Here is a 13,339-nt window from a genome sequence, read left to right as displayed (position 1 = left end):
TCTCACCTGTGAGCTATTTTTTAACTTAACTATTCATAAGAGAACTGTATCTAATTTTTATATATAGAGGTAAAATGTTATGTTCTGCCTCACCTATCCAATAGAGATGTGTGCTAACTATCCTTGTTTTTAAAATTATAGTTATAATCAGTGGTAATGACATAAATCATTCCATGCTATTGTCCATGTCTGGAGATTAGTTGTGTTGGAACCTTCATTGGAGGAGATCTGCATTGTAGCTGCAAACTGAGGCATTCTGACTTCTGAGTGTGAAATGCTTTAATTGGGAGTCAGGAGTCTATATGCAGTTTGCTGCTCTGAATTGCTCTCCTAGCAATTCTTCCCTGATTTGTATAGAGACTTTATGTAAACCTCTTAATTTCAGTAAAGGTTCTGCAGGGTAATAAAACTTCAGCAGCCCTGGAAACTGAAACTAACAGTACATGAGATCCCATCTAGAACAAAGGTTCTGCCTCACCAGTGAGTTTAGGTAGGAGATTGAGTCAGTGAGAGGAGTCTGTAGCTGTAAGTAATGACACGAGCCTCGGGTACAAGCAAACTCCCAGTCAGCCTTGAAAGCTAAGTGGACAAGTTTGCTGCTGCTTGAGAAGGAAAAGCATTGTGCACAGCAGGTTGTTGTCTTCAGCTACTCAAAACCTTTGAGTTGGTCATTGTGAGATATAAATAGCCTACAGTTACTTTGCCAGATAGCATCATTATTACTTTATTTATTTTAGGTCTAACAGCTTTGCGTAGCGATGAAGTAATTGATCTCATGATTAAAGAATACCCTGCCAAACATGCTGAGTATTCTGTTATACTGCAAGAGAAGGAACGGCAGCGAATAACAGATCATTACAAAGAGTATTCTGTAAGTAATTACCACTTAAGTGAACCAAATCTGCAATGGAAGTGTGAGAAAAGGTTCTTCTTGAACTGATAGTGAAATGTATGTGAATTAATATAATTGGTTTTATTCCAGCAAATGCAGCAGCAGAACACACAGAAAGTAGAAGCCAGTAAAGTTCCAGAATATATTAAAAAAGCTGCCAAGAAAGCTGCAGAATTCAACAGCAATTTAAACCGAGAGCGGATGGAGGAAAGAAGAGCCTATTTTGATTTACAGACACATGTAGGTAGATTTAAATTTCTTATCAATTGGGAGGAAGCAGCTCCTTGCTTGTTTTAATGAAGAGAATGAAGAGAAAACAATTGGTTTTGTTACCATTGTAGCTATTTTTTGGGGGGGTGATTAATGGGTAATACTGCTAAAAATAATAATCTAAATATATTTAACCTGCAGGCTTTTTAAACTTGAAAATACTTGTCTCAGAAAGCTCTAAAAATCTCAGTGTTACTTTGTTGTCATGTCTTTATTCTGATAATCTTACCATAAAACTAAGACCGTCATTTATTCTTATAAATGACTAATTCTTCTTTTGAATACCTCCAAAATTTTGCCTGACAATACCTGAAGTAAGAAAGAAAACTATTTTACATGTAAAAGTGTGCTTGTCAATATTATGCCCTTGTTTTTTGTTATTTGTTTTATTATTTTTGTATTGCATATGTTACATGCCTCTGTGCTTGATTAAAAAAAATTATCTGGCATTTTGAAGCAGTGCTGTTCTGCTTCTATAGAGGCGGCAAAGCAAAAGTTTTCTCTGCAAATTAATTTTCTTGGTATTGACCATGTCAGAGACAAGATAGTGGGTAATTATTTCTATTTCCTTCTAAGAGAAGGAAGGCTCATTATGTAAGCTTCTCCTTTCCATTGTATTATGTATTTATATATTAATGGATTTTTTTTTATAGTACAGTCTGGTTTCAGAATTGTACACAGATGACACATTCTTTCTACTCAAAAACAATATGGAACAACAGTGATAATTCTTGCTAAAGATGCCAGTCACAAAGGTTAATGCTTACTGTTTCAATTGCTAGATTTTGATTTTAATTTCAATATTATTTTTCATAGTGTACTGTTTAAAGGGGTCTTACCTAATCTTTGTTCAATCCACTAGATACTTAGGGATTGGATTTAATCCATGATACTGTTTTGAGATCTCTTAGAATTTTAATGCATTGAATTTCTCATGGGAGAACTCAGGGAGTCGTTTCAATTCAGTAAAACTGGCAAGTTAAAATAATACTTGGAGGAGTATTTGGTGAGGAAGGCTCAACTGTTTGTATGTGAAACAAAAATGTCACTGTTTTATATTAAACAATGCAGATTATCCAGGTGCCTCAAGGAAAGTACAAAGTCTTGCCTACAGAGAGAACAAAGGTTAGTCCTTATCCAGTGGCTCTCATACCCGGCCAGTTCCAGGAGTACTACAAAAGGTATTTTAAAAGCATTCCAGCTGCCAGTTCTGTTGCACTGATCTCTTTTGTCTCCATCTAGCAGGTGGAAAACATTTCACTGTCTTTGCATGAAGGTTTCAAATTAATTTTAGTTTTAGACACTTGATAGTCTTCAAAGATGCATAGTGTGACAGCTGTTGTTAAGAAAACAGCACTGACTGCAAGAGCACTGTCTCTGCTGATGTATTGCAGTGCCTGAGATTTAGCCTGCTCAGGTATTTACCATGGTAAAAAGGGACACTGATTTCACTCCTGCCACCCACCTGTTTATTTATCATCTGCCTCTGCATGTGCTAAAATTAATGTTTTTTTGTCAGTGTTGTTATGCTGGTTTCTGATCACGAGTCTTGCTGTTCCATTTTGAATTTTTAGAAACTCTTTTTAAAGAGTTTGGTCTTGTGGTTTAAGTTTGATGTTGGATTTGTAAGTGAGAGAGAAAGACATTGCAAACTTTACATTTCATGAAAAATGTGTTACTTGACTTACGTGTTGTTGACATAAATTTAAGATTTTACTAGCAGTGTGCTACTGTTGAACAAATCTATATAGATTTGAACATTTTGCTGAAGTCTTCTTATTGTACAGTAGAGATGGTATTCATGCTGTATGTGCTTGGTTTTCTGTAGAGAAGCTCTTTGTCTGCATGTGCCTTGCTCCTTCCAGTGTTCATACAGCCCACCCAAAATTTGCATGTTACAGGATGTTCCTGAAGGACTTCAATTTTATTAAATCAATTGAATTAAAATTACTTCATGTTATGTTTATTTTGCAATTGTAAGCTGCTAGTGAAACTGCTTTTCCATCTCAGTGAAGGACGTGACCTTTCATAATATGCAGCAAAATAGTATCCTGTTCCTTACGGTGCTTGTCCTCAGCAGTAAGAGGACTTCCACTTTTTTTCTTAGTCTTTAATGTTAAAAAGAAAAAGCATGGATTATGCATGTTGAGCTGATTCTGGCTATAAGCAGTGAGATTACACTTGTACATTCATCTGAAACTATATTTTCTTGTTTTCTTGCAGTTTTTTGTTCTTAATAATCAGCTGTACAGCTCTGTTGTTTACTTTGCTTTGGACATGTTTGTGTGCCCTGGGTTAGAATTGTACACGTTATGGGGCACAGTACATGGATAAAATAGTGTATGGTCTGTTGGGCATACTAACACGGATTGGGTAAAACTTTGCAAATTGTGTTCCATGAATATCTGCTCTACAAAGAAGACAAGCAGTATACCTGGCATCCCATTTGGGAGGAGAAATTAGTATGTTTTCTTTGTTTCCCGAACTGCATGTTTTTATGTGGCTTCCTGAAAAAAAGGAGTCTATTATTTAAGTCCCTGCATACTGTGTAACTTAATACTTATGCATAAAGTACACGTGAATGAATGTATTTTATTTATTTAACTTCAGATACTCTCCAGATGAACTTCGTTACTTGCCGCTAAACACAGCCCTTTATGAACCTCCTTTGGATCCGGAGCTGCTTACACTGGACAGTGATGGAGATTCAGATGATGCAGAGGAAGGGCGAGGTGATGAAAAAAGGAAAACCAAAGGCAATTCGGTGAGACAAATTGAAAGTATTCTTGAACAAAAAAATTCTTTTCCTTGACTTTTGTTAGTTTAATTAGTTTCTTAGAATCTTTTAACATTTGCAAAATGAAGAGAAGACCTTTTTTAGTACTTCTGTTTATTTCATAACATTGCTCTCCATTGCTTTTTGGTTTTGGTCCATTTTCAGAGTAAATTGAACAAATATTTCAGGCTTTTTCTTCCTTTTTAAAAATTTTCTTTTGTTTGTTTTGTTTTGTTTAAAGAAATTTTGAAGAAACTTCCCAATGCTGCTCTTCATTATAGCCTTTTTCCCAAGGGGAAGTTGCTGGCATTTCTGAGGAGAATGAATATTATAGTTCAGGTATATTTTGTTGTATATTTTGCTGTTGGAAGTCCCACAGAATCTGTCCCCAAAGCAAAGGCATTAATAACCTCATAACTTTTTTTTCTGTGATGTGGAAGCAGCAAGTGTACTTCTACACTAAGTGTAGAAGCAGTAACTTAATTCCAATTTAAAAAGAAGGTAAAAAGCATTGTGTTTTTATTACCTTACAATACATCTTTTAAAAGATATTTATGTTCTCTCCACTTACGCAAATGCAAAATTAACTGCTAGCTGAAACTTAAGGGAAGCTTTCACATACCTATCTTGATAGAGCTTTAAATGCTCAAGAGCCAGCTGAGATTCAAATCAGCTGAGTACACCCGAACCATTGGTGTATTGGTGCAGTTTGCATGTTGGGGATGATCTCTTTCCAGAAGTTTAACCCTACTTTTAACAGCAGTGGAATTTCACAGTGCATTTAGCAATTTCTAGCATGATTGATGAACATGTTTGATGGTGGATATGTACAACTCTAAATTTTGTCATGTAAATATTTATCTTCTTTGAATTTTGTAAGAAACTTATAATTGAAGGAAGGAAGAGGCCAGCTTGTAGGTTAACAAAAAGAGAGAGAGGTATTTAATACACTCTTTCTGCTTGCATTTTTTTGAGACGAAATCATAGAAACATAGCATGCTGAATGTCAGCTGGAGTTTTCAGTTTAATCATACTCCAGCTTTTTTACAGTTGGTCATTTGGTCTTTCATTTTTTCCCCAGATTCCTTTTCCATTTAATTCCATTCTCATTAATGGTAAAGAAAAGTAACTGGACCAAGCAGGCTATCCTTTTGATTTTTCACAGAGGCTCAGAAATTTTTTTTGTGACAGAATGCAGAAGGAAAAATGTCCCTGAGTTTGAATAGTGTAGAGAAGTGTGGAAGATTGATAATCAGATTCCTGTGAAGTGATTTTGGCTGTGGGAGCAGGGGTTCTTGGATAGTTAGTCATTGAGGGGGACATATAGGACAGAAAAAAAACAGAGGTGGGACATGGTCAGATTTGGACTATCTCCCACTTGTCAGATCTCCCTGCTGAGTGCCACAATATGCTTCTCCTTTTTCACACCTCCCCCTGCTCCGTTGTTGGAGTTGGTAGCAGTTTTCTCTTCTGTAGTGTTTTAGTGGGTCTGACCTAAATAACCCTTCCCCTGAAATACTGGTGAAACCTACCATTTCTTGTTGCCACATAGTTCAGTCTGCTTTTGTGTTACACTCTACCATTTGCTCTGTGTCTGTTTTGTCTGTTTTGATTTTAGGTCCTAGGGCACAGGCTGATTACTATTGTTTTTACAGAGTGTGTTCTAATGTAGGGCACCATTGTTATTTGGCCTCTTGGGTTTTATTGTGATAAATGTGAGTAATCACACTGCTTCCTTCTGGAGCTTTTTGGAAGCCTTTATTAACACTTTTCTGAGAAAAGTCTTGTGCTGCTGCTCTTAATTATGCCTACATTGATCTCTCACCATCTTTGAACCTCTTCCCCTCTTTCTTGCCTCCCTATTCCTCAAAAAAAAAAAAAAAGAAGCTTTTACTGCAAAATAAATTCTGTTGTTTGGTTCTGTATTAAATATGGAAGTGTGTTTTGCCATTGATGGCATTCTTCTGCTGCAGTCCAAATTAAATACTTAGATTGCTCCTGGTGAAAATAGTAGGTGAGGATGGCAGAAAAAAACCTTCACGTGTTTAATTCATGGCAGTCCTTGTATGCTTTAAATGCATAACAGGGGCACTTTTAACTTTTTGCTGGCCCTTTATGTGTTGTAACCAGCATATTGTATTTAGTTGATTTATTGCTCATTTCTAATGAAAACACTTCAGAGAATTATGCTGTTGTGCTCCCCACACTGGTACCAAGACCAAATGCAAAAACATGACTGCTGATACAGTCTCTAAAACCAGAAAAAAACAGATGATAAATGTTGTGAACAAAGGTGTTCTAGATTGTGATAAACCCCATGCTTTTGCAGAAGGAATGATATATCCTTCCCTTACCTTTGTTGACTCTAAGGGGCATAGGAAAGACTTGTCTGTCTATCCAAAAAAAAAAATACATAGCTATGGTATTTTTATTATAGGACAATTCGTCTGGCAATGTATCTGAAGGTGATTGCGCCACAGACAACCAGGAGGATTCTTTTCAGGGAAGACAAAAAACAAGAGACAAAAGTGCTACTCCAAGAAAAGATGGTTCCAAACGTTCTGTATTACCCAAATCAGTTCCTGGGTACAAGGTTGAAGAAAAAAGCCCCTGACTGAATTTTACTCACCAGCTTCTTCCTGAAGTATTTGGTTTTTTTAATAATGTGGAACTTCTGCTTGCTGTACTTCACTAGCTGTTCTCCTGTTGTGTGCTCCATCTGTTTGCTTCCTTATTTCCTTTTTGCTTATATTTCGTGTGGGGCTTTTCTTTACCCTAGCTGTACAGTGGCCTCCTATTGGGTTAACTTCTTAGATTCATAGCAATAACGCTGGAAAAATCCATTATGGATTTATCATTGGAACTCAACATCTTTCTGTCTGCTTTAAAATAGCAGTCAGAAATGTGTGCTAGTTTGAAGCTAGCACTCACTATCCATTACTTTTTTTCCTATTTTGTATGGCAGCGTACCAAGAGATCAGTCCTATAAAGTGCAGCGGTATGGCTGAGCATATTGTTACAACATTAATTTTAAATACAGCCTTTTATCCTGCAATATTATGATGTATAGGATGGAAGGCAAAAAGCTTATTACAGCTGTATAGGCCACACTATGTAACCCCTGTAATAGTATTTGGAAAATAGCTTTTTATGTAGTTCATACTATGTAGTAACATTTGTGGGCAATATGCTTTTATCTAAACTAGAAACTTGGTGAGGATGTTAAGACATTTCAGCTATCACGCAGTGATTGCCGAACCTAAGACCCCAGTCTTCAGTGTTTCTATATAATAATTTCAAGAATTATGATAAAAATACTTTTCAGAAGAAGTGGGAATTGACATGCATTGTTTATATGTTACTGTTCTGCATACTGAGAGAGGATCTGAATAAACTGTAACACATTTAAAGCAGGTAATTGTCTAGTCCTGTTCCGCTGAGAGGAATGAGAATTTTCCATTGACTTAAGTGAGAGCAGGAATAGATCCATAAGGAGGGAAAACACTAAGTTAAGATAGGGTTGAGTGTTTACCAGTGAGGATTACTTATTGATAGTTAAGGGACAGGGAACATTTTTGTCAGTGACAAGTTTGTATATACTGAGAATCTGTCTCAGCAAAAGTGAGCTGTTGATGGCTTGCATTTTATGTTTATAAATATTTACTATCTGTGTTTACCAAGTTAATAGTAAATAAACTATAACTTACAATAAGAAGCTAATTTCCAGCAACAATTGGACAGCTTTGATAAATTTCCTCTACATACAGTATCTGTACAGGTTCATTACAGACAGCAAGCTCCAGTTGCTTTTTCTGTTTTCAGGAACTTATTAAGAAATGCGTGAACTGTGTAGATTTAGAATGTGGTTACCACATATATATTTTTTTATATGTAACTTTGCAAGAAGTTGTAGACATAGAATGCATTTCAGTATTCCCATGAAATCCAAAGATGAAGGCTGAAATTTTTCTTTAGCTTTGTTTAACTTGACATTAGAAATTGCGTGCCACTAGTTTACAGAAGCTTCACTTAGCTGCGAGATGCCCAAGTGTTTGATTAGTTGAATCTATTTAATGGCCTTATGAGTGCATAGAGAGAGGACTGGTGGAACAGAGCTTTGATTTGAACTTAAAATTGTACAAGAGTGGTAGTAGTATAGAGCACTGCATTTTGAGAATGGATTCCCACAGCACTTACTTACTGTGATTCTGTCAGTATCACAGTAACAAGGTCTTAGTTACAGTGCCTCATCTTTACAATGTCGGCATACGTTGCCTGCATCAACCGTCCGGCTGTGGTTAAGTCCGGGGTGGTGATGATGTGTTAGGAGGGTGAGAGGATTGGCTTTCTTGTTTGTGGGAACGTTTGAAATACTGCAATAAGACAAATTACATGAGCTGTTTTAACGGGCAAGACAGAATGATTCTTGTTTGTGAGTCTATGAAAACATCAGATAACAATATACCTACCATATGTGCCTGCATGTTAAGGCACTTTGAGCCGAAGGCTTAACTGACTCAAAATGTTTTTCCTGTGAAATCTTTATAATACTTTTGTTCTGTATTGTTCTCTAATATTGGACTATTTTTGTAGGACACTAATCTTTTGGTTACATGTAGTTAAAATTGAGGGATAATTGTTATGGCATCAGCGTATATATGTATAGCCACGTTATGAGTATTACAGGATTCCATACATTTCCACTGAGTTATTTTCAAGTAAAAGAAATACTGTATTTTATATGGAGTCTTTTTTATTGTCGGTTCTTTAACAAAGAACGATTAGCATATGTTTTACATTTTGTCATGTTCCAAGTAGTGAGTCTATTGCTGCAGGACTGACTGCTACAATTGCACACGCAGGGTACTGTTAAAAGTACAAAAGATTTTTTTGCACATAAAACTGAAATGTATTGAGTATCTTTATTTTGCAACACTTCTGTTTGGGTCACTGTATATGAAAATGTAATGCTTTGCATTCAGAATAGGATGTAAAATAAAAATGGTGTAGTTGGAAAGCTACTTTTGAGAGCTGCAGCACAGCAGCATGGAAGTGAAAACCTACACATCACAGTTGTCATTTTGACCCTGCATTCATTTTCTCTCATATCTTATCCCAGTAAGATGGGGATATCAAAAGGAAAATTTACTCCTAATGAGATGGGATATTGTGACTTCCCCTTTGGAATTGACACATTTTTTCATAGTATTTCTAAAAGCCATTTATGGTGATAGAATGGAACTGGATTAAAATGTGAATAGTCTTGAGTTTTTAAAATTTTTGTTGTTGTTGTTTCTGTAAAAATACTTCCATACTGTTGGAACTTCATTCTTAAAAGTCTGTGATTCTCACCCCCCCTTAATATGCACAGTTTCTAATGAATACAGGTTAGTGAACTAAGTCTAGATGGAAGCATTGTTAATAAATGCATCTGTAGCAGTGTCTACCTAGAGAGTTATGTGTATCAGAATGTGAACTGCACACACCTGTAAGACTTGGATGTGTCCAAAAAGCAGCTCGCTTTGGCTGGAGTATTGGGAAGTGTGCTGATGTATATTAAAGGCAGGAAAATACAAATCTGTAACAAGCCAGAAGTCTGATTAGAAAAGTTTGCTTGCTATTCCGGAAAGGCTTGGTTTCTTATATTACAATATAATTTAAAAATAGCCTAAACAATGGAAGGGTAGATGCTGCCACGCTGACAAGGTTTAAGCATGTGCCACTTTTGTTGGGAGGAGCAGGGTATAAAGGTATACATGTAGGACACGTAGTATAGTTAACAGTAAAAGAGTTTATGCGTGGTTTTCCTTCCATTATATTTATTATTTTGTAGAGATGTTTGTGTGTTAGACTTTTACTGTTTATTATTATATTTATGTATAAAACAGGTTGACTTTGCTTTTTTAAAATAAATAAGCAAAAAAAAGTCTATGAATGCCTCTGTCATCTTTTGAAGGAAGATACCTATAAACATTTGGTGGGGTATTTTGCTTTCTTGAGTAAAACTCCTTACACCGAACAATTTGATGCAGGCTGTAGCCATGTTTTGACATGAAAAGCACATTGAAAACTTCAGAAAACTTAAAGCAATGCATCCTGATTTTAGAAATGAGTCAAGATACAAATTACCTTGCTAGGTGCTGTCAAAAAATGGCTGGGGAAATAAACACACTTAAAGATAAGTTGTATTGCAAAAGATCTTTGTAATTTTATTTATTTATTTTGTGTTTTCACTTTTTAAATTTGTTTTAAAATTAAACCTCATTTAAAATTAAACCCCACGAGTGGTTGGTAGTTGACTGGGATTCTTCTTATTGACAGCTGATTAGAGCCTTTAGCTCCCTGGGCTAGTTGGGTCTTTGCAGCAACATTGTTTTTAAAAACTGGTGCTAGTCAGTTTAACATCAGTGAGTCTACATTAATTGTAGACTACATTTCTCACTGAGTTCAGTGTGCAGCAGTCAAAGCTCAACACTGTAACTACTGCCGTGTTTCTGAAATTCAGGATGCTTTAATTCTTCCCAAGGCCTCATCAGGATGACACTCTTGTTGTATCTACGGAGTTGATGTACAGAATACCTAGGCAGATGTATATTTCACATGTTAACAGCCTGCTATTTCTCTTGCCCTTTAAATGGATCTCATGGACCCAGACACACTCTAGATGATAACTTGTAAAAATTATAAATGTAAAAATCTCTAGTCAAATGCAAGGCTTTTGTTTCTTAAATGATTATGACTGCATACAAGAAGGAATGATAAAAGGAATACAGCCCTGTGCAGCATAGCTAACCATATAATTTGAAACTGAAGATAGGAAAAAAATCAAGTTTATTGTTTTTATAATTAATTTTCTATATGTAGGGACAAATGTAATGCAGAAAAACCCCTATATATTTCCTTCATATACAGAAAATCCACACAGAAGTTCATAAAGAGTATTCTGTATTGGAAGAATCTTCCTGAAATTTTTCACGCTATGTCACATTTAGTTTACCATAAGGAGAATGTTAGCTGATGAATTAATAGGAAGAGCCAGGTACTTGCTTTTCATCCAATTGGATTGACATAAAACTCACTATGTATAACAAATGGAAAATTGTATGTAGTTTAATCTATGATTTTTTTTCAGTGCTGCTGCTTGTCAGTGATTGTCACGTGTTTCAGGGTTCACACATCCTGACAGATAGTTTATAGATTTTAATAGTTAAGGAGATGACATTTCCTGTTGAATCTGTAAATTCTTCTGGAATGAATTTATAGCCCTCTTCTACCCTTCCAGCCAAAGGTCATTCCAAATGCTATATGTGGAATTTGTCTGAAGGGTAAGGAGTCCAACAAGAAAGGAAAACCTGAAGCTCTTATACATTGCTCCCAGTGTGACAACAGTGGTGAGTATCTACATCCACTAAGTCAATTCCTAAGGATCCAGATCTGTTTGTGGACATATTTAGTGTACTCCATATGTAGCAGGAGTTCAGTTGCCTTTTTTGTCCTTTGTTACGACCCCATCTCTCTTTCATGTTCTCTGTGCTCACACTGTGGGATCTCACCAGGAGGTGAGCTAAGCTTCATGTTTGGTAAAAGCAAACAGTCTAACTAATTTTAAATTTCATTTCAGGCATAAAAATAATAATGCTGGTTTTAATCTAGGCCACCCTTCTTGCCTTGATATGACCCCGGAGCTTGTTGCTATGATTAAGACTTACCCTTGGCAATGTATGGAGTGTAAAACCTGCATTATATGTGGGCAGCCTCACCATGAAGAAGAAATGATGTTCTGTGATGTATGTGACCGTGGTTATCACACTTTTTGTGTGGGGCTTGATGCTATCCCTTCAGGTAATAAAGCAAGAGTTACTTGTTCCCTTCCCTCTTCCTCTTAAGTCCTGGGCTCATTCTCAGGATTAATACATGAACTAATGAATTAATACGTATTCTTTTGAAAGAATAGTTTAAAACAAGTGTGAAGAGCAAGAGGAAGAAACAGTATAGGAAAACATTCACACTATAGGACCCAGTTTTTTTACTAAGCTTTATTTCTGTATATTTGGTTGTGCACAGTTAAACGTCACATTTCCTGTGCAGGAAATATAATTGGCTTTTACAGCATAACCCAAACAGGCTCGCTCAGAACTATGTTTTCTCCATTTCCACAGAATACTGACAATAATTACCTCTTTTCACTGAAGAAACCTGTAAAAGAAACTGTATTGCTGCATATTGCTAGAGTATAGCTTTCACATTAATTGTGCTGTTTTATCTTCTAAATGAAATAGTTGTCTCAATTTAATATTTTTAAATATCTCTTTAAACCCTTTCATTTCCTTTTTTATTCTTAAACATCAAAACTGCAACAGAAGTACCTCCATAGGTAGGCAGGCAAGCCAGCAGCTTTAAATTGCCAAGTCACTCATATCATGTGGCCAACTCAGGGCAGTAGAAAGAAAATAACAGGTGGTACCGTTGCTTTACATGTAGTTCCACATCCATGGTAAGTTCATGAATACGTATGCAGTGGCAGTGACAGTATTCCCTGGACAGTACTTAAAACACACTGTACTGCCCCATTTTGGGAAGCACTGGAGCTAGCTGTCACAATTGTACAGGTTCTGTGGCTGATTTCACTTTGAGGCTGACCTAAGAATATAGTCAAAATAGATTATATGTCTACAAAACTACAAAATTACCAAAGCAGCCATTGATTCCAGCTGTTGTAATAAAAAGTTAAATGCTTCCCCAGCTGCCATTGATTTCTGCTCTGGGTAACTTCACAACCTTGAACTGTAGGCATTCACCTGAAAATATGACGGGCAAACTCGAGCACTGTTTGTAAAACTCTTACCTAATAACCACCTCCTTAGAGTGCTGGCACTTCTTGAGGTACATGAAGATTGGTGTAGCCAGTAGTTACACATAAGGAGTGTGAATTGTGTATGCTGCCTTATAGAAAGGATGCTTAATTTTAAAAGCATTTGTTGTTTGCATTAAAGGAAATACTGCAAATAGATAAGCATATAACAGAATGGTGAAGGGCTGCCTAAATAGGTAAGAGAGTAACAAACTTAGTTTCCCAATAATTGATAACTTTCTTTTCTTAGGTCGCTGGATTTGTGATTGTTGTCAGAAAGACCCTCCTGTACCCAGAAGAGGAGGAAGAAGGGGGAAAAACAGCAAGGAGGGCTAGGAAAGCCCTAAATACTTGCTGTCCAAAACTTAACTGCACAAATTAAAGTGATACTCTGGTGCTATTTAATCAACCACTCTATAAGAGGAGCAATACCACTTTTTTTTTTTTTAATTTTTACTAAATAAACTTTGTCTATATAGTGATTTTTGTGATACAAGTCACTACTGTCCTGTCAGGTGTTGAGAGAGGCAAGCCAAATTACCACTCAAAA

The 13,339-nt window shown here is 36.2% G+C and overlaps 1 protein-coding gene across 7 annotated transcripts in view; it reads left to right on the top strand.

Annotated features, from left to right (window-relative positions):
* The window catches only part of PHF10 (PHD finger protein 10), a 25,284-nt gene extending 12,013 nt beyond the window's left edge, over positions 1-13,271 (top strand). For 5 of the 7 annotated variants that reach the window (XM_059469454.1, XM_059469455.1, XM_059469452.1 and 2 more), the window contains 7 exons: positions 738-871; positions 983-1,132; positions 2,234-2,343; positions 3,773-3,926; positions 11,221-11,329; positions 11,592-11,780; positions 13,040-13,271. In XM_059469454.1, coding sequence (XP_059325437.1) covers positions 738-871; positions 983-1,132; positions 2,234-2,343; positions 3,773-3,926; positions 11,221-11,329; positions 11,592-11,780; positions 13,040-13,125 — 932 coding nt within the window. In that variant the 3' untranslated portion in view covers positions 13,126-13,271. Of the gene's footprint in view, positions 1-737; positions 872-982; positions 1,133-2,233; positions 2,344-3,772; positions 3,927-6,375; positions 6,532-11,220; positions 11,330-11,591; positions 11,781-13,039 lie in introns of all 7 variants that reach the window. The other 2 variants (XM_059469458.1, XM_059469457.1) reach the window with 1 other exon arrangement.
* The last annotated feature ends 68 nt before the right edge of the window (positions 13,272-13,339 follow it).

Source organism: Ammospiza nelsoni, chromosome 3 (genome assembly GCF_027579445.1).
Source record: "Ammospiza nelsoni isolate bAmmNel1 chromosome 3, bAmmNel1.pri, whole genome shotgun sequence".
Taxonomy (NCBI): domain Eukaryota; kingdom Metazoa; phylum Chordata; class Aves; order Passeriformes; family Passerellidae; genus Ammospiza; species Ammospiza nelsoni.
The sequence above is the reverse complement of the archived record's forward strand: the minus strand, read 5'-3'. Positions and strand labels throughout refer to the sequence as shown.